General features: G+C 33.6%; 1 protein-coding gene across 6 annotated transcripts in view; it reads right to left on the bottom strand.

Annotated features, from left to right (window-relative positions):
• pak6b (p21 protein (Cdc42/Rac)-activated kinase 6b) overlaps nucleotides 1-22,240 on the bottom strand; it is a 39,885-nt gene that overhangs the window by 1,777 nt on the left and 15,868 nt on the right. For all 6 annotated transcript variants that reach the window (XM_056247177.1, XM_056247181.1, XM_056247178.1 and 3 more), the window contains exons 5-9: nucleotides 14,777-15,346; nucleotides 8,169-8,603; nucleotides 7,165-7,298; nucleotides 4,629-4,755; nucleotides 3,391-3,516 (exon numbers count right to left, since the gene is read on the bottom strand). In XM_056247177.1, coding sequence (XP_056103152.1) covers nucleotides 3,391-3,516; nucleotides 4,629-4,755; nucleotides 7,165-7,298; nucleotides 8,169-8,603; nucleotides 14,777-15,346 — 1,392 coding nt within the window. The remainder of the gene's footprint in view (nucleotides 1-3,390; nucleotides 3,517-4,628; nucleotides 4,756-7,164; nucleotides 7,299-8,168; nucleotides 8,604-14,776; nucleotides 15,347-22,240) is intronic.

Genomic DNA, 22,240 nt, shown 5'->3' with positions numbered 1-22,240 from the left:
ATATAAAGTAAGAATTGCAGGTTATAAATTCAGAATTGCGTGTTGTAAAGTCAGAATTGTGAGATATAAAGTCAGAATTGCGAGATATAAAGTCAGAATTGCGTGATATAAAGTCAGAATTGCGAGATATAAAGTCAGAATTGCGTGAAATAAAGTCAGAATTGCGTGAAATAAAGTCAGAATTGCGAGATATAAAGTCAGAATTGCGTGATATAAAGTCAGAATTGCGTGATATAAAGTCAGAATTGCGAGATATAAAGTCAGAATTGCGTGAAATAAAGTCAGAATTGCGTGAAATAAAGTCAGAATTGCGAGATATAAAGTCAGAATTGCATGATATAAAATCAGAATTGCGTGAAATAAAGTCAGAATTGCGAGATATAAAGTCAGAATTGCGAGATATAAAGTCAGAATTGCGAGATATAAAGTCAGAATGGCAAGATATAAAGTCAGAATTGCGTGAAATAAAGTCAGAATTGCGAGATATAAAGTAAGAATTGCAGGTTATAAATTCAGAATTGTGAGATATAAAGTCAGAATTGTGTGATATAAAGTCAGAATTGCGAGATATAAAGTCAGAATTGCGAGATATAAAGTCAGAATTGCGAGATATAAAGTCAGAATTGCGAGATATAAAGTCAGAATTGCAGGTTATAAAGTCAGAATTGTGTGATATAAAGTCAGAATTGCAAGATATAAAGTCAGAATTGCGAGATATAAAGTCAGAATTGCGAGATATAAAGTCAGAATTGGGAGATATAAAGTCAGAATTGCGAGATATAAAGTCAGAATTGCGAGATATAAAGTCAGAATTGCGTGAAATAAAGTCAGAATTGCGAGATATAAAGTCAGAATTGCGTGATATAAAATCAGAATTACGTGAAATAAAGTCAGAATTGCGAGATATAAAGTCAGAATTACGAGATATAAAGTCAGAATTGCGAGATATAAAGTCAGAATTGCGAGTTATAAAGTCAGAATTGCAAGATATAAAGTCAGAATTGCGTGAAATAAAGTCAGAATTGCGAGATATAAAGTCAGAATTGCGAGATATAGTCAGAATTGCAAGATATAAAGTCAGAATTGCGTGAAATAAAGTCAGAATTGCGAGATATAAAGTCAGAATTGCGAGATATAAAGTCAGAATTGCGAGATATAAAGTCAGAATTGCAAGATATAAAGTCAGAATTGCGTGAAATAAAGTCAGAATTGCAGGTTATAAATTCAGAATTGCGTGTTGTAAAGTGAGAATTGCAAGATATAAAGTCAGAATTGCGTGAAATAAAGTCAGAATTGCTGGTTATAAAATCAGAATTGCGTGAAATAAAGTCAGAATTGCGAGATATAAAGTCAGAATTACCAGATATAAAGTCAGAATTGCGAGATATAAAGTCAGAATTGCGTGTTGTAAAGTCAGAATTGCAAGATATAAAGTCAGAATTGCGTGAAATAAAGTCAGAATTGCGAGATATAAAGTCAGAATTGCGAGATATAGTCAGAATTGCAAGATATAAAGTCAGAATTGCGTGAAATAAAGTCAGAATTGCGAGATATAAAGTCAGAATTGCGAGATATAGTCAGAATTGCAAGATATAAAGTCAGAATTGCGTGATATAAAGTCAGAATTGCGTGAAATAAAGTCAGAATTGCGTGATATAAAGTCAGAATTGCGAGATATAAAGTCAGAATTGCAGGTTATAAATTCAGAATTGCGTGTTGTAAAGTCAGAATTGCAAGATATAAAGTCAGAATTGCGTGAAATAAAGTCAGAATTGCGTGATATAAAGTCAGAATTGCGTGATATAAAGTCAGAATTGCGTGAAATAAAGTCAGAATTGCGTGAAATAAAGTCAGAATTGCGAGATATAAAGTCAGAATTGCGAGATATAAAGTCAGAATTGCGTGATATAAAGTCAGAATTGCGAGATATAGTCAGAATTGCAAGATATAAAGTCAGAATTGCGTGAAATAAAGTCAGAATTGCGTGAAATAAAGTCAGAATTGCGAGATATAAAGTCAGAATTGCGAGATATAGTCAGAATTGCATGATATAAAATCAGAATTGCGTGAAATAAAGTCAGAATTGCGAGATATAAAGTCAGAATTGCGAGATATAAAGTCAGAATTGCGAGATATAAAGTCAGAATGGCAAGATATAAAGTCAGAATTGCGTGAAATAAAGTCAGAATTGCGAGATATAAAGTCAGAATGGCAAGATATAAAGTCAGAATTGCGTGAAATAAAGTCAGAATTGCGAGATATAAAGTCAGAATTGCGAGATATAAAGTCAGAATGGCAAGATATAAAGTAAGAATTGCAGGTTATAAATTCAGAATTGCGTGTTGTAAAGTCAGAATTGTGAGATATAAAGTCAGAATTGCGAGATATAAAGTCAGAATTGCGTGATATAAAGTCAGAATTGCGAGCTATAAAGTCAGAATTGCGTGAAATAAAGTCAGAATTGCGTGAAATAAAGTCAGAATTGCGAGATATAAAGTCAGAATTGCGTGAAATAAAGTCAGAATTGCGTGATATAAAGTCAGAATAGCGTGAAATAAAGTCAGAATTGTGAGATATAAAGTCAGAATTGCGTGTTGTAAAGTCAGAATTGTGAGATATAAACTATTCTGAGGGGAAAAAAGTTACTCTTTTTTTCCCTTAGAATTGGCCTGATAACTCGCAATTGCGAGTTAATATCTCACAATTCTGAGAAAAGATCAGAAAAAAAGTCAGAATTGTGAGATAAAAAGTCGCAATTATTTTTTTATTCAGTGGCGGAAACAAGCTTCCATTTGTTTGTTCTATTATGTAAAGCACATTGAAAAGCTGCTTTAAAGCTGCTTTATTTTAACTTTATGTAAAAATAGTTATTATTATTATTCAGTTAATGTTTATTTCAACATTTTAAAAATCCAAAATTGTATTTATGTTAACATAGATGATTGAATGGTTTATATTGTTCTTTGTTATTGAATGCATTATCTAATTGAGACCTTATTCGTTAAGATCGCCGGATACGTACTGAGTATTTTTACTCACAGTCAAACTGAATACTGTGTTCTTTCCTTTTCTTCGGCATTTATGCGCTGGATTATTATCGGATAATGCGTAAGAAAGCACATAGAAAACGCTGCTTTTGTTATTGTTTCGATCGAAGCCATTCGCTGTAATCCTGAATAAAAGCTCCAGTGAGCGACATTTCAACATGTTAAAAATCCAAAGTTAACACGATGATTAAATGGTTTATATTGCTCTTTATTATTGAAAGCATTACCTAACTGAGACCTTATTGTAAAGTGTTCCAAACCCTCTCTTGGCTTCATTGCGTGTGATCTGATTCAATGAAAAGCTACATTTATGGCATGTTCATGCACGAGTGAGTTTGTTGACCTCAGTGCCGTACGGCGTCTTCGAAACCACTTCCGGAGCCATCCAATATGGAGTTCCCACTAACGACTTCCTTTTGGGAATGTCTTTGCTGATCTGAGCGCAGAATCCAAAGTCGGACAGTTTGACCTTTAAAACAAAGAGAAAGAGACTAAATGACTTTTCCACACATTACTGGAGTACGTTTTACAAGAAAATGCTATTTCAGTCTTTCTAAATTTCACATTTAATTCAATGCGTCACTTGCCGTGTCTCTGTTATTATTTGGGCGATTTCTGAGACCTGGTATTAAGATGCGTTTTGGTCGATCAACATCGACAAAGTTTAAAGGGGGTCATGAAATGAGAAATCGAAAGTGTTTCTTGATCTGTCATTATACCATAAAAATATCCTGTAAGTTTCAGAACTCAAAACTTCCTCATTAGTCCAAAAACAGCTTTAATTGAAACCAAGCTCAGAAAATAATTTTTTCACGTTATGATGTCATAGTGCGACGAAAGAAGATCGACGCCCACTTCTACATCATCGCCTCTTTAGCCCCGCCCACTGATTAGCAATGCACATGTTTTTCTCTTTATCGAACAGGATGAACTATGAATAGCCAATGAGAACGACAGTGTGACAAACGATGGTACATTCATTCAAAATTCTGTTTACGCGAAACATCGTAAGTCATTCTTTGTCAATTATAACTGGAAAATCAAAGTACTTCAACTTTATTTGCCTTATAAAGCATATGAAATACGCATAGATGTTTTGTTTCAACTATGTAGTCTCAGTCTCAAAAACACGGTTTGAAATCGCTGGTGTTTCTGACGTCACAAACGACCTTGTAACCAATCAGATCAACGTGTGATCGTCAACCAGTGGATCTCTTTGAGCTGAGTGAGGGAGTGGAGGCGGGGCTCATTTGCATATTCATAGAACCACGCATACTAAATGAGGCAAGGGTGTCGAGTTACATTCAAGATATTTTAAGACATGACGACATTTATTTTCAAGGAAAAAACTTTTAAATATGTAATTTTGGTGAGTTTTAAGGGATGAAATTATTGACTACAGGGGGACTTTAAAAATCTTGATAACATTATAAGTGGATCTCAGAGAACATTATAAAATTTTGTAAAAAATGCCATTCATGACCCCTTTAAATCCTGTCTGGCCAGAGTGCTTCCCATAATGTTTACAATTGCCACGATTAACATTCAGAAGGATTGTGTTTGAGATTAGACTCATCTTACCCTGCCGTCCAGTGTCAGTAAAATGGAGTCACTCTTGATGTCTCTGTGAATGACGCCCTGAGCGTGAAGATAACAGAGCGCCTGCAAGACGGACTCACACACCGTCGCGATCTGCTCCTCTGTTAGTCTAAACACACACACACACACACACACACACTATATAAACAAGGGCTGTGCCTCCTTCTACTCCTGAAATTCAGCAGTTATATATATATCTGTATGTGTGGTAAAAGTTTGCGAGAGAACGCAAAAACACTGAAATATATTTTTATATAATATAAAATATTTTTTCCATCACCATGTCCCTTTTAGGGCTCTGTATAATACAGGTGAAACTCAAAAAATGAGAATATGGTGCAAAAGTTCATTTATTTCAGTAATTCAACTTAAAAGGTGAAACTAATATATTATATAGACTCATTACATGCAAAGTGAGATATTTCAAGCCTTTATTTGTTATAATTGTGATGATTATGGCTTACAGCTTATGAAAACCCCAAAGTCAAAATTAGAATATTGTGAAAAGGTTTTCATATCTGTAAACCATAATCATCACAATTATAACAAATAAAGGCTTGAAATATCTCACTTTGCATGTAATGAGTCTATATAATATATTAGTTTCAGCTTTTAAGTTGAATTACTGAAATAAATGAACTTTTGCACGATACTCTGATTTTTCGAGTTTCACCTGTACACATTTCATACACTACTGATCTAAGGTTTGAGCTCAGTAAGATTTAAAATAAATAAATAAAAACAGAACTTTCTTTCAACAAGGATGGATAAAATTGATCAAAAGTGACAGTAAAGACATTTATAATGTTACAAAATATTCTATTTCAAATAAATCCTGCTCTTTTAAAATGTTCTGTTCATCAAAGTATCATGAGAAATAAAATGTATCATGGTTTCCATAAAAATATGACTGTTTTCAACACTGATAATAATCATAAATGTTTCTTGAGCATCAGATCCTCATATTAGAGTGATTTCTGAAGGATCATGTGACACTGAAGACTGGAGTAATGATGCTGAAAATTCAGCTTTGATCACAGGAATAAATTACACTTTACTGTATATTCACATAGAAAACTGCTGATTTACACTGGAATAATATTTCACTATTTCGCAGTATTTTTGATCAAATAAATGCAGTCTTGCTGAGTAAGAGACTTCGTTCAAAAACATAAAAAAATCAAACCGACCTAAAATATTAATGCTTTTTAACGCTTTAGGATTGAATGGTTGTCTAATGCGTTGCATCTTCACATTGCATAATGATAACAAACCGTATTAAACAAAAACTGCAATCTGGGCTTTCTTCTCCGCAGGCGTTTAATACTTGATGTTTTAAAATTAGAGCAAAGATGAAGCAGTGAGTGTGAGGAACATCAATAAAAGCTCAACGGTAAAGTTTGTGAAAGTTTACAGTTTCCATATTGTCCTGCAGCTTTACAGCAGACGCGAGCGTGCTTGAAGATGCTGTGCCTAGAGAAGAGCTTCAGGGAACGTTTTGCAAGGACTGATCTTAAAGATTTTTTTTTTTATTTTTTTTACAAAATCTACTTACTTTAAATGATAACCTACCAAGTTAGGGTTAGGGTTAGAGAAGCTTATAGAATAAAAGCAACATCAATAAACAACAACAATACGATAAAAACCAAAAGCCAGACAAAAACATTTAGGCTTTAGGCTATTATAGGGTAAACACAGAGTCATTTTTACATTTGTGTGTGACCATCATAGGCAACCCTGAATCCAAGAGTTTGTGTTGTAATAAAAAAAAATACAGCATTTTGTCTCGATAGTTTTGAATATAGCCTATATTAGAAAGTGTGCTATTACAGGGGTAACATTCATGTAAAGTTTTAAATGTAACAACTTTTTTTTTTTTTTATAATGAACGGGAACATACAAAAGAGAAAGCATACATCCCATAATATGACTGATCGTAAGATGAGCATTTCTAGACTGTCTGAATCATAGATCTCCATAATAAAGGCTAGATGTCTTACGGCGGAGTCTCTATCGTCATCACCGGCGGCCATCTTGTCACAGGCAAGGCTCTGTGGTGCCTGATGTAAGATGAGTGATCAGCACGAACACAAATACTCTTATCTCGTTGAAATCTTGACGGATTTACAAACGGTTTGGTTTCTTACAAACGTTATTAACGTGGCTATAATTCTGGATGATTATTTATTGATACACTTATTATTCATAAGTGTGCAGTGTCATAACTACATCTCTGACGTTTATAACAAACCGAACCGTTTGAAAATCGGTAGAAAATTGAGCAAGTTATGGTTATTTAAAAAGTACATGCGCCATTAAAACACAATGTTACGAGTGAGCGAGCTGCCTGTGGCAAGATGGCCGCCAGGCGAGACATCTAGCCTTTATTATGGATATCTATGCTCTGAATGACATCAGTGTATTATTGTATTATTCTCTGCGTGTGGTCACTCAGTGAAGCGTCAGCACACATGATCTGAGGAGTCCATCGCTCAGGTGTGTTGGACTAGCGGATTACCTGGTTTCTGAGACGATGTTGGTTAGAGCGCCGCCCTGCAGGTACTCCATGATCACCCAGAGCTCTTCCCCCACCAGGGCACTCTTGTACATCTCTACCACGTTCTTATGACTGTAGTCTCGCATTATAACCACCTGTGAGTAATGACATATACAGCTACATATAAAACAATTACACACACACACACACACACATATATATACACACACACAAACACACACTAATATATATATATACATAAACAATGATATATTAAAACTAGTTTAGTATTGTTATATATATATATATATATATATATATATATATAAAGTGTAAAAATAATTTCAATATATAAATGTATTAATATATATATGTATCATTGTTTACATATTTATATATTGTGTGTATGTGTATATATATATATATAAATGTTAATATTTATTAATATATTAAAATTATTTTAACAAAGATTATATATATATATATACATACACATAATACATATGTATGTGTGTGTGTGTGTGTGTGTGTGTGTGTGTGTGTGTGTGTGTGTGTAAACAATGATATATTTGAAATTATGTATATATGTTATATTTAAAAATATCATATATATACATATATTTAAAAAAATTGTTAATATCAATTTTATTTAATATTATTTTTATATTTATACAAAAATTCTAATGTGGTTCTTTTAAGGCAAGACATTGTGATTTTTAATACATCATTGTTTTTTTATAAATAAATAAATTATATATATATATATATATATGTATATATAATATATATAAAGTACATACATACATTTTGAATATATCGTTATATTATAAATGTTTATTTCTATTTTATTATATTTATTTTTTAGAATAACTAATCCTTATATAATATATATTGTATTTATTTATAAAACAAAACTGATGTGGATCTTCAAGCAAGTCATCGTTTCCGAATAGCTTGATCGCTCTAAGTTAGCTTAGCTTAACTCCTCATCAAACGTCACATTAGTCATGCTAGTGTCGTCATACTTCATTGAAGAGCAGTTCCCTCCTCTGCTGCTTCCTCAGGTCCATCATCTTCACCGCGACCTGGCGTCCGCTGAGCTTCTCCCGCGCGATGCAGACCACACCCGTGGAGCCTTCTCCGATCTTCACGAAGCTCTCCAGAGACGAGCGAGGGTCCCCTCGGTCCACCACCATCTGCAGCGCGGCCTTGAACTGCTCGTGGGAGAGCGTGGGCTCCGGGGCGCTGGCGGGCGTCGGACCGGGACTCTCCGACGAGCCCGTGGGTGGAGGTCTGGGCTGGGACGGGCTGTCCTGGGTCGGGGGTCCCGAGGTTTCGTTGCCGTCCACGATGTCATTGGAGGAACGGCGTGTGGTTTGGATGGGGATTAATCCATGGCCTGGTTTTGGACTACTGGTGCCGTTGGGTTTGGAAATGGCCGCGTAGGTCGGGGAATTCACCTGTGTTCGGGGATAAATACGACGTCTGTTGAGTTTGTCAGACAAAAGTAGGAAAACAGCTTATTACACTGGAAGAATAAGGAATATTTTGGGGTTTAAAATGTTCTTGATTGTGGGATTTCTTTAGAATATTTTATGAATTTAATTAATAGAATTAATAGAGAACTCCGTCTCGTATAGGGAGCCTAAGCCCCTCCCCTCCGCTTCCGGCTCATTTCGGAAAAAATATGTATGGTAGTCAATGGCGAGAGACAACTTATCTTTTTATTCCGTCTGAACTGTGCCCTGAATTACACATATGATGTTTTTGTCAATTTAAAAGATAATTCTGGAAGTCAAGAAAGTCGCAGTTTGTCATAAAACAGAAGAGTAACATTTAGTTTTATGTGAAAATCGCGCAATGAACTACATCTCCCGGGAAGCGAAACAACGAGCGAGATCCGCTGCTCGAGTGTCTGCAGTCTGGTACAAAACACTCGATGACGGCGCAACGCTACGATTATAACGCAAGACTATAGAAACAATGACAGACGTTAGCTTCAGTAAGGTTAGCTTCAGTAAAGTTAAAGTTAGCTTCAGTAAAGTTAGCTTCAGTAAAGTTAGCTTCAGGTAGCTTCAGTAAAGTTAGCTTCAGTAAAGTTAGCATCAGTAAAGTTAGCTTCAGTAAAGTTAGCTTCAGTAAAGTTAGCTTTAGCTTCAGTAAAGTTAGCTTTAGCTTCAGTAAAGTTAGCTTCAGTAAAGTTAGCTTCAGTAAAGTTAGCTTCAGTAAAGTTAGCTTCAGTTAGCTTCAGTAAAGTTAGCTTCAGTAAAGTTAGCTTCAGTTAGCTTCAGTAAAGTTAGCTTCAGTTAGCTTCAGTAAAGTTAGCTTCAGTTAGCTTCAGTAAAGTTAACTTCAGTAAAGGTAGCTTCAGTAAAGTTAGCTTCAATAAAGTTAGCTTCAGTAAAGTTAACTTCAGTAAAGTTAACTTCAGTAAAGTTAGCTTCAGTAAAGCTAGTTTCAGTAAAGCTAGCTTCAGTAAAGTTAGCTTCAGTAAAACTAGCTTCAGTAAAGATAGCTTCAGTAAAGTTAGCTTCAGTAAAGTTAGCTTCAGTAAAGTTAGCTTCAGTAAAGTTAGCTTCAGGTAGCTTCAGTAAAGTTAGCTTCAGTAAAGTTAGCTTCATTAAAGTTAGCTTCAGTAAAACTAGCTTCAATAAAGTTAGCTTCAGTAAGGTTAGCTTCAGTAAAGGTAGCTTCAGTAAAGTTAGCTTCAGTAAGGTTAGCTTCAGTAAAGTTAGCTTCAGTAAGGTTAGCTTCAGTAAAGTTAGCTTCAGTAAAGTTAGCTTCAGTAAGGTTAGCTTCAGTAAAGGTAGCTTCAGTAAAGTTAGCTTCAGTAAGGTTAGCTTCAGTAAAGTTAACTTCAGTAAGGTTAGCTTCAGTAAAGTTAGCTTCAGTAAGGTTAGCTTCAGTAAAGTTAGCTTCAGTAAGGTTAGCTTCAGTAAAGTTAGCTTCAGTAAAGTTAGCTTCAGTAAAGTTGGCTTCATTCATTGAGAGAAAATGTGCGCCTCTGGGGTTTGTAGTCTTTGTAATTACGTATTTTCACAGTCTTATACCTCAACAGTTTCATATCAAACTGCGACTTTCTTGACTTTAAAATGTATCTTTTAAATTGACAAACATCATATGTGTAATTCAGGGCACAATTCAAACGAGATCAAAATATTTGTTGTCTCTCGTCATTGACTACCATACAATATTTTTCCGAAATAAGGGCCCATGGTGGTCGACCGGAAGGGGAGGGGTTTAGGCTCTCTATTCTGTCCAAACACACCGCGCCATCTACGTCAGGTGACTGTAAATGCGCAAAAACTGTTTCCATTGCAGTTTAGCGAAATATTTCTTTTTGAATAGCCTGAAAAAAAACCTAATGCGAGCGTAAAAACTTTTTTGCGATAAACAGGAGTTTTTTTTGCGAAATTGACGTGTTTCCATTGGGCGTATTTTCAATTTTCAATTTCAATTTGCGCAATTTGAAGGGTAATGGAAACGCGGCTAGTGAAGCGGGGGTTTCGGCGGCGAGTCTATTTTCACGCTCAATTAAAGTGAAAGCACGCTTTTGATGGACGAAGTAAATATGATTTCATGCAAAAAGTGCCCAAAATGCACAGAATAAACATATCTAGTGAGTCTTAACAAGCACTGGAGTAGGCAAACGAAAGAAAATGAAGACTCACAAATATTTATAGAATATTTACCTGTAGGTTTTTCAAATGTTATTTAATAAAAATATTTTTTTTTTCCTCAAAACTCTTTTTTTTTTCTCCTCCAACAGGATTTTCTCTCCTGATGGGATTTTTCTTCATGTAAACAGTGCATTTCTGGTATACTGTGCTTATCAGAGTTTAGCTCATTTAAATGGTCAAAACAGCAAAAAATAAGAATTTATACAACTTTGCATAGGGAATTTTAGTGAACAATTCTATCACACTAGCTTCATGTAAACACTACTAATTTGTAAATCTTGTGGCTGTACTTATTTTACATTTATGCATTAGACAGACATTTTTATCCCTAGAAAATTAACAGTATTTTGCATTCAAGGTACATTTGATCGGTTTATACATTCTGGGAATCAAACCTATGACCTTGGTGTAGTTAACGCCATGCGACTTAAAATAATTTTTGCAGCATGCAAGGCTCAACTTGTATTTGACCCAGAGCAATCTGTTGGACCTGTTCTGTATGAAATGAAATAGAGTCTAAGCTACGAACACATTTGAAAAAAGTGACATCATCCCTATTGTAAATATTGCAATATGAAATAACACCCAAACAAGTTTCTCAGGCTGAGTACTCGCCTTTGGTTTGCTAAGTTTGGGTTTAAAAGACACTAAATATTCAGTAATATTATCTATTTGACTGCACTGACACTCTCAGATGAGAGCAAAACTTGAAAACTTGAACTAAATTGAGCTAAATAATGATTCCATTGTCTTTTCTAGAGCTTTACAGCGGAATCAAATTCACTTCATAATTGAACTTTGCACTGCTATTGAACTAAACTAAATCAGCATTGAATCAGAATTGAGCTGCATAATGAATTCTGAAGAGCTGCTTTTAGTTGAATCAAGTTCATTTCATAAACATTGAACTTTGCACTGTTATTGAACTAAACTGAATCAACATTGAACTGAATTGAGCTGAATAATTACTCTATTGTCTTTTTAGAGCTGCTTTAGTTGAACTGAGTTCACTTCATAACTAACAAACTATTACAACATTCACTGTTATTGAACTGAACTAAATCAACTTTGAACTGAATTGAACTGACTAATAACTCTATTGTCTTTTTAGAGCTGCTTTAGTTAAATTGAGTTTGCTTCATAACTAATGATATTTTACAACATTCACACTGTTATTGAACTGAACTAAATCAACTTTGAACTGAATTGAACTGAATTATAACTCTATTGTCTTTTTAGAGCTGCTTTAGTTGAACTGAGTTCAATTCATAACTAACAAACTATTACAACATTCACACTGTTATTGAACTGAACTAAATCAACATTGAACTGAATTGAACTGAATTATAACTCTATTGTCTTTTTAGAGCTGCTTTAGTTGAACTGAGTTCACTTCATAACTAACAAACTATTACAACATTCACTGTTATTGAACTGAACTAAATCAACTTTGAACTGAATTGAACTGACTAATAACTCTATTGTCTTTTTAGAGCTGCTTTAGTTAAATTGAGTTTGCTTCATAACTAATGATATTTTACAACATTCACACTGTTATTGAACTGAACTAAATCAACTTTGAACTGAATTGAACTGAATTATAACTCTATTGTCTTTTTAGAGCTGCTTTAGTTGAACTGAGTTCAATTCATAACTAACAAACTATTACAACATTCACACTGTTATTGAACTGAACTAAATCAACTTTGAACTGAATTGAACTGAATTATAACTCTATTGTTTTTTAGAGCTGCTTTAGTTAAATTGAGTTTGCTTCAGAATCATAACTAATGATATTTTACAACATTCACACTGTTACTGAACTGAACTAAATCAACTTTGAACTGAATTGAACTGAATTATAACTATTGTCTTTTTAGAGCTGCTTTAGTTAAATTGAGTTTGCTTCAGAATCATAACTAATGATATTTTACAACATTCACACTATTACTGAACTGAACTAAATCAACTTTGAACTGAATTGAACTAAATTATAACTCTATTGCCTTTTTAGAGCTGCTTTAGTTAAATTGAGTTTGCTTCAGAATCACAACTAATGACATTTTACAACATTCACACTGTTATTGAACTGAACTAAATCAACTTTGAACTGAATTGAACTGAATTATAACTCTATTGTCTTTTTAGAGCTGCTTTAGTTGAACTGAGTTCACTTCATAACTAACAAACTATTACAACATTCACACTGTTATTGAACTGAACTAAATCAACTTTGAACTGAATTGAACTGACTAATAACTCTATTGTCTTTTTAGAGCTGCTTTAGTTGAACTGAGTTCACTTCATAACTAACAAACTATTACAACATTCACACTGTTATTGAACTGAACTAAATCAACTTTGAACTGAATAGGCTTTATGCCGAGCGTCACGTGACCAAACCGGAAAACGGGTCTCATTGCATCCGCTTGTCAGAGAAAGTGTTAACGGCCGTAAGAACTAACTACGATATCTATGGATTTTTAAGGTAATCAGCTAACCTACTAAGTTCACTTTGTTATCGGTGTTTTATGCTGTTTAAATATCTAAACGTTAGTGTGAAGAAGAAAAATAAAAAAACTTTTAAATATCAATCTGCACATGCGAGGGACATTGGTTGTGCTCATTTTTGCTTGCTCCTTTTAAGTTATCTTGAGTAAAACCGCAAAAAATTTCATGAAGCACATACAAAAGACCTGAATCGGAAGCGATGTGACCTGTTTTCCGGCTTGGTCACGTGACGCTCGGCATAAAGCCTATTGAACTGACTAATAACTCTATTGTCTTTTTAGAGCTGCTTTAGTTAAATTGAGTTTGCTTCATAACTAATGATATTTTACAACATTCACACTGTTATTGAACTGAACTAAATCAACTTTGAACTGAATTGAACTGAATTATAACTCTATTGTCTTTTTAGAGCTGCTTTAGTTAAATTGAGTTTGCTTCAGAATCATAACTAATGATATTTTACAACATTCACACTGTTACTGAACTGAACTAAATCAACTTTGAACTGAATTATAACTATTGTCTTTTTAGAGCTGCTTTAGTTAAATTGAGTTTGCTTCAGAATCATAACTAATGATATTTTACAACATTCACACTATTACTGAACTGAACTAAATCAACTTTGAAATGAATTATAACTATTGTCTTTTTAGAGCTGCTTTAGTTAAATTGAGTTTGCTTCAGAATCATAACTAATGATATTTTACAACATTCACACTGTTACTGAACTGAACTAAATCAACTTTGAACTGAATTGAACTAAATTATAACTCTATTGCCTTTTTAGAGCTGCTTTAGTTAAATTGAGTTTGCTTCAGAATCATAACTAATGACATTTTACAACATTCACACTGTTATTGAACTCAACTAAATCAACTTTGAACTGAATTATAACTCTATTGTCTTTTTAGAGCTGCTTTAGTTGAATTGAGTTCATTTCATAACTAACAAACTATTACAACATTCACATTGTTATTGAACTGAACTAAATCAACTTTGAACTGAATTGAACTGAATTATAACTCTATTGTCTTTTTAGAGCTGCTTTAGTTGAATTGAGTTCATTTCATAACTAACAAACTATTACAACATTCACATTGTTATTGAACTGAACTAAATCAACTTTGAACTGAATTGAACTGAATTATAACTCTATTGTCTTTTTAGAGCTGCTTTAGTTAAATTGAGTTTGCTTCATAACTAATGAACTTTTACAACATTCACTGTTATTGAACTAAACTGAATCAACATAGAACTGTATTGAGCTGAACAATGAGTCTATAATATTTTTAGAGCTGCTTTACAAAGGAAATTTTATTTGTTTCATAATTGATGCATTTTGCAACATTAACACTATTTCCCAGTTTATCACCGTCAAGATGCTTTGAAACCATCTGTATTTTATAAGCGCTATATATATAAATAAATGTGACTTTACACACCTTAAAGTTGTAGGTGGACTGTGGCCTCTTCTGCGCTTCCATCTTCGGCAGTTCTGAGATCAGTTTTGCTCCGTTGTTTTCTCTGTATGTGCTGTAGAGACACGACACGGGTCTCTGGATGAATTTACCGTCCATTTTAGCGATGCCGAGCCGGTCATGAACAGTTCTAGGCGCGAGTAAAATGTCCCGAGGCATGAGCATCGGTTGCTCCGTGAACATCTTCACCTCGTGAATTGATTTGGATCTTGTCCGTGAGTCATTTGGGTTTAAAGTGAAGCCCTTCTTGTGGTCAGGCTGAGGACTTCCACTCTCACTCTGGACCTGTCGGGATCTTGAGTGCCAGTCCAAGACCGACTGACCGTTTCTCAGATTCGCCTCGTTCAGTTCCTGATACTCGTACGTCTCTCCCTCGACTACCTCTCCCAGGCGACCCAGAGATTGAGCTCGTTTCCGCAAAGACGGGCTGGTTCTCCTTAAGGAGTTTGAGCTGGTGACAGAGAGTCGACTCATCTCAGCGATCGCCGCAGAAATGTAGTCCTCGTGTCCGATGAAACTGCCACGCACGATGCTCTGGAAGAGAGAGTTAAACACAACATCAAAACTGACTCGATTTACTCTATTTTAAAAAGAGTTGACTGCAGATCAGATGAGAAAAAACTTGATCTGAATAATGACGACACTATTGTCTTTTAAGAGCTGCTTTACAGCTGAATCGAATCAACACTGAACTGAATTGAGCTGAATCAAATTTGTTTCGTAATTCATGAACTTGCAATGTTGACAGTTATTGAACTGAACTGAATCAACATTGAACTGAATTGAGCTGAATCAAATTTGTTTCGTAATTCATGAACTTTGCAATGTTGACGGTTATTGAACTGAACTGAATCAACAGTGAACTGAATTGAGCTGAATCAAATTTGTTTCGTAATTCATGAACTTTACAATGTTGACGGTTATTGAACTGAACTGAATCAACAGTGAACTGAATTGAGCTGAATCAAATTTGCTTCGTATTTCATGAACTTTGCAATGTTGACGGTTATTGAACTGAACTGAATCAACATTGAACTGAATTGAGCTGAATCAAATTTGTTTCGTAATTCATGAACTTTGCAATGTTGCAGGTTATTGAACTGAACTGAATCAACATTGAACTGAATTGAGCTGAATCAAATTTGTTTCGTAATTCATGAACTTTGCAATGTTGACGGTTATTGAACTGAACTGAATCAACAGTGAACTGAATTGAGCTGAATCAAATTTGTTTCGTAATTCATGAACTTTACAATGTTGACGGTTATTGAACTGAACTGAATCAACATTGAACTGAATTGAGCTGAATCAAATTTGTTTCGTAATTCATGAACTTTGCAATGTTGACGGTTATTGAACTGAACTGAATCAACATTGAACTGAATTGAGCTGAATCAAATTTGTTTCGTAATTCATGAACTTTACAATGTTGATGGTTATTGAACTGAACTGAATCAACAGTGAACTGAATTGAGCTGAATCAAATTTGTTTCGTCATTCATGAACTTTGCAATGTTGACGTTATTGAACTGAACTGAATCAACAGTGAACTGAATTGAGCTGAATCAAATTTGCTTCGTATTTCATGAACTTTGCAATGTTGACGGTTATTGAACTGAACTGAATCAACATTGAACTGAATTGAGCTGAATCAAATTTGTTTCGTAATTCATGAACTTTGCAATGTTGCAGGTTATTGAACTGAACTGAATCAACATTGAACTGAATTGAGCTGAATCAAATTTGTTTCGTAATTCATGAACTTTGCAATGTTGACGGTTATTGAACTGAACTGAATCAACAGTGAACTGAATTGAGCTGAATCAAATTTGTTTCGTAATTCATGAACTTTACAATGTTGACGGTTATTGAACTGAACTGAATCAACATTGAACTGAATTGAGCTGAATCAAATTTGTTTCGTAATTCATGAACTTTGCAATGTTGACGGTTATTGAACTGAACTGAATCAACATTGAACTGAATTGAGCTGAATCAAATTTGTTTCGTAATTCATGAACTTTGCAATGTTGACGGTTATTGAACTGAATCAACATTGAACTGAATCAAATTTGTTTCGTAATTCATGAACTTTACAATGTTGACGTTATTGAACTGAACTGAATCAACAGTGAACTGAATTGAGCTGAATCAAATTTGTTTCGTAATTCATGAACTTTGCAATGTTGACGTTATTGAACTGAACTGAATCAACAGTGAACTAAATTGAGCTGAATCAAATTTGCTTCGTATTTCATGAACTTTGCAATGTTGACGTTATTGAACTGAACTGAATCAACATTGAACTGAATTGAGCTGAATCAAATTTGTTTCGTAATTCATGAAGTTTACAATGTTGATGGTTATTGAACTGAATCAACAGTGAACTGAATTGAGCTGAATCAAATTTGCTTCGTATTTCATGAACTTTGCAATGTTGAAGTTATTGAACTGAACTGAATCAACATTGAACTGAATTGAGCTGAATCAAATTTGTTTCGTAATTCATGAACTTGCAATGTTGACAGTTATTGAACTGAACTGAATCAACATTGAACTGAATTGAGCTGAATCAAATTTGTTTCGTAATTCATGAAGTTTACAATGTTGATGGTTATTGAACTGAACTGAATCAACAGTGAACTGAATTGAGCTGAATCAAATTTGCTTCGTATTTCATGAACTTTGCCATGTTGACGGTTATTGAGCTGAACTGAATCAACATTGAACTGAATTGAGCTGAATCAAATTTGTTTTGTAATTCATGAACTTTGCAATGTTGACGGTTATTGAAATGAACTGAATCAACATTGAACTGAATTGAGCTGAATCAAATTTGTTTCGTAATTCATGAACTTGCAATGTTGACGGTTATTGAACTGAATCAACAGTGAACTGAATTGAGCTGAATCAAATTTGATTTGTAATTCATGAACTTTGCAATGTTGACGGTTATTGAACTGAACTGAATCAACATTGAACTGAATTGAGCTGAATCAAATTTTTTCGTAATTCATGAACTTTGCAATGTTGACGGTTATTGAACTGAATCAACATTGAACTGAATTGAGCTGAATCAAATTTGATTTGTAATTCATGAACTTTGCAATGTTGACGGTTATTGAACTGAACTGAATCAACAGTGAACTGAATTGAGCTGAATCAAATTTGTTTTGTAATTCATGAACTTTGCAATGTTGACGGTTATTGAAATGAACTGAATCAACATTGAACTGAATTGAGCTGAATCAAATTTGTTTCGTAATTCATGAACTTGCAATGTTGACGGTTATTGAACTGAATCAACAGTGAACTGAATTGAGCTGAATCAAATTTTTTCGTAATTCATGAACTTTGCCATGTTGACGGTTATTGAACTGAACTGAATCAACATTGAACTGAATTGAGCTGAATCAAATTTTTTCGTAATTCATGAACTTTGCAATGTTGACGGTTATTGAACTGAATCAACATTGAACTGAATTGAGCTGAATCAAATTTGATTTGTAATTCATGAACTTTGCAATGTTGACGGTTATTGAACTGAACTGAATCAACAGTGAACTGAATTGAGCTGAATCAAATTTGTTTTGTAATTCATGAACTTTGCAATGTTGACGGTTATTGAACTGAACTGAATCAACATTGAAATGAATTGAGCTGAATCAAATTTGTTTCGTAATTCATGAACTTGCAATGTTGACGGTTATTGAACTGAACTGAATCAACATTGAACTGAATTGAGCTGAATCAAATTTGTTTTGTAATTCATGAACTTGCAATGTTGACGGTTATTGAACTGAACTGAATCAACATTGAACTGAATTGAGCTGAATCAAATTTGTTTTGTAATTCATGAACTTCCAATGTTGACGGTTATTGAACTGAACTGAATCAACATTGAACTGAATTGAGCTGAATCAAATTTGTTTTGTAATTCATGAACTTTGCAATGTTGACGGTTATTGAACTGAACTGAATCAACATTGAAATGAATTGAGCTGAATCAAATTTGTTTCGTAATTCATGAACTTGCAATGTTGACGGTTATTGAACTGAACTGAATCAACATTGAACTGAATTGAGCTGAATCAAATTTGTTTTGTAATTCATGAACTTGCAATGTTGACGGTTATTGAACTGAACTGAACTGAATCAACATTGAACTGAATTGAGCTGAATCAAATTTGTTTTGTAATTCATGAACTTGCAATGTTGACGGTTATTGAACTGAACTGAATCAACATTGAACTGAATTGAGCTGAATCAAATTTGTTTTGTAATTCATGAACTTTGCAATGTTGACGGTTATTGAACTGAACTGAATCAACATTGAAATGAATTGAGCTGAATCAAATTTGTTTCGTAATTCATGAACTTGCAATGTTGACGGTTATTGAACTGAACTGAATCAACATTGAACTGAATTGAGCTGAATCAAATTTGTTTTGTAATTCATGAACTTTGCAATGTTGACGGTTATTGAACTGAACTGAATCAACATTGAAATGAATTGAGCTGAATCAAATTTGTTTCGTAATTCATGAACTTTACAATGTTGATGGTTATTGAACTGAACTGAATTGAGCTGAATCAAATTTGTTAAGTGAACATTCCATTTTGCAAACATTATGGGAATGTTACTTTTAAATGTTCTCTGAACTTTCTGAAACAAGTTGTGACATTTAACTCTCTGGTGCGCTTCGGTCATTTTTGAAAAAAAAAAAAATCTTTTTTTAAAGAATCTTTTACTTCATCGTAATGGTACGAAACTTGGTAAAGGTTTTGGCACTTGCTATGTGAATAAAAAAATAAATAATCATGGACATGATTCAAAAAGAATAATTGGTCCTGAAAAAAAGTTTTAGAAAATATATATTTCATATAAAAACTGAAAATAGATTTTTTTTCACAGCAATAAATGTAAAATTCTATAACTTTAAAAAAAAAACTTTTTTCACTTCAGCAATAATTTGCCAAGTGTCGTTTTTAAAAAGAGATCAAACTTTCAAGATTTACGACAGTTTAAGTTGGAAATTTCATTTTTAGGTCTATGCTCAAAAAGTCAATAAATGGATAATAAATACTGCAGAAATATAAGTCATGCATTTGAAGATTGCAGTTGTTAGATCTTTATATGCATGCAATTCTTCATTTTTAGGGATCATTTTAAAGAGTAATATTCTATAAACTCCAGAATTGTCTTCATTAAGGCTATATTTTAAAAGTATTTTAGAATTCTAAGTTTTTCCCCCTAAAAAATGATGCTGTGAAATTATTTGATTTTCACCCCCTTCTAACTGACGTTTCCATACATGCAAATACACCAAAATCTCATATTAACCAGGAGATAGCAGATATTTTCACTACAAGAACAATATTCAGGACCATTTGCATCTCATTTGCATCTCTAAGCAGAATTTTACTGGATCTCAGACATTCACCCTCAGTCATTTGGTGGGATGATGCAGCTCCTCCGAGAGCTATTATATAACAGCAGCGTCGAGCAGGTTTATCAGGTCAAATAAAAAGGCTTAATGTCACATTCTTAAAGTGTTTGAATGGTGCAGCGGATACGTGAGAACTCTGGGGAAACGCAACCGAGACGATGGTTTAGATATAAACATGGAGACAGAACCTGTTTAACAGACATGTGATTATTAACTGGAGCCGCAAACATTAACGTGAAACAAACTTCCTCAGGGAAAAGATGTTCTGTTGAAAAACATTTAGTGGGAAGATTTAAAAAAGAAATTACAGTAGATGCTGTAAAGAAATGCGTCTCAGTCTAATTTCACAGGAAAATCAAGAGACATTATATATTTTTGCTTAATTGTCTTAAAATATTGTCGGTAAGTTTGGCAAATAATTCTACAATTTTCTTTATGCAATAATTTATTTCTTTTTTCTTTTGATTTTGGAGTGAAATGTGATCTGGGCATGAGAATCAACTACCTAGTAACTGTATATAATAACTGCATAATAATGTAACAAATATAACAGTATTAATTAATTATATATGCAGTGAAATGTTTTGCAAAATAATATCAACTATATAATTTCTTGGCTGATATTTTTGCCTAAATGTCATACAAATAATGTCACTAAGTTTTGCAAATAATTCATGCAAAAAAAAGTTCAAGCATCAATTTTGGATTACACACACACACACGTGATATATAATATATAATATATATAACACACACACACACACACACGTGATATATAATATATAATATATATAACACACACACACAGACACGCGCACACACACACACACACACACGTGATATATACATATATAATACATATAACACACATACACACACGCGCACACAAACACACACGTGTGATATATACATATATAATACATATAACACACACACACACACGCGCACACACACACACACACACGTGATATATAATATATATAACACACACAAACACACGTGATATATAATATATAATATATATAACACACACACACAGACACGCGCACACACACACACACACACACACACGTGATATATACATATATAATACATATAACACACATACACACACGCGCACACAAACACACACGTGTGATATATACATATATAATACATATAACACACACACACACACGCGCACACACACACACACACACGTGATATATAATATATATAACACACACAAACACACGTGATATATAATATATAATATATATAACACACACACACACACACACGCGCAGACACACACACACACACACGTGATATATACATATATAATACATATAACAACACACATACACACACGCGCACACACACACACACACACACACACAAGTGATATATACATATATAATACACACTACCGTTCAAAAGTTTGGGGTCGGTACGATTTTAAATACTTTTAAAAGAATTCTCTTCTGCTAACCATGGCTGCGCTTATTTGATTAAAAATACAACAAAAATCAGTTATAGTATTAAATATTATTCCAGTGTAAATCAGCTGTTTTCTGTGTGAATATATAGTAAAGTGTAATTTATTCCTGTGATCAAAGCTGAATTTTCAGCATCACCAGTGTCAGTGTCTTCAGTGTCAAATGATCCTTCACAAATCAGTATAATATGAGGATTTGATGCTCAAGAAACATTTATTATTATTATCAATGTTGAAACAGTTGTTGGTCTGTCAGTTGTACAGTTTTTTTTTTTGGATTCTTTGATGAATAGGAAGTTCAAAAGACTTTTGTAACATTATAAATGTCTTTACTGTCACTTTCGATCAAATGAATTATTCCTTGATAAATAAAAGTATTGATTTCTTTCCTCCAAAAAATAAAAATAAAATTCTCACTGACCCCAAACTTTTGAACGGTAGTGTATATAACACTCACACACGCGCACACACACGGGATATATACATATATAATATATATAA

This window comes from Rhinichthys klamathensis, unplaced genomic scaffold (genome assembly GCF_029890125.1).
Source record: "Rhinichthys klamathensis goyatoka isolate OS25496 unplaced genomic scaffold, OSU_Roscu_1.1 h1tg000043l_1, whole genome shotgun sequence".
NCBI lineage: Eukaryota > Metazoa > Chordata > Actinopteri > Cypriniformes > Leuciscidae > Rhinichthys > Rhinichthys klamathensis.
Note: the sequence above shows the minus strand (reverse complement) of the source record. Positions and strands in the feature narration are given on the sequence as shown.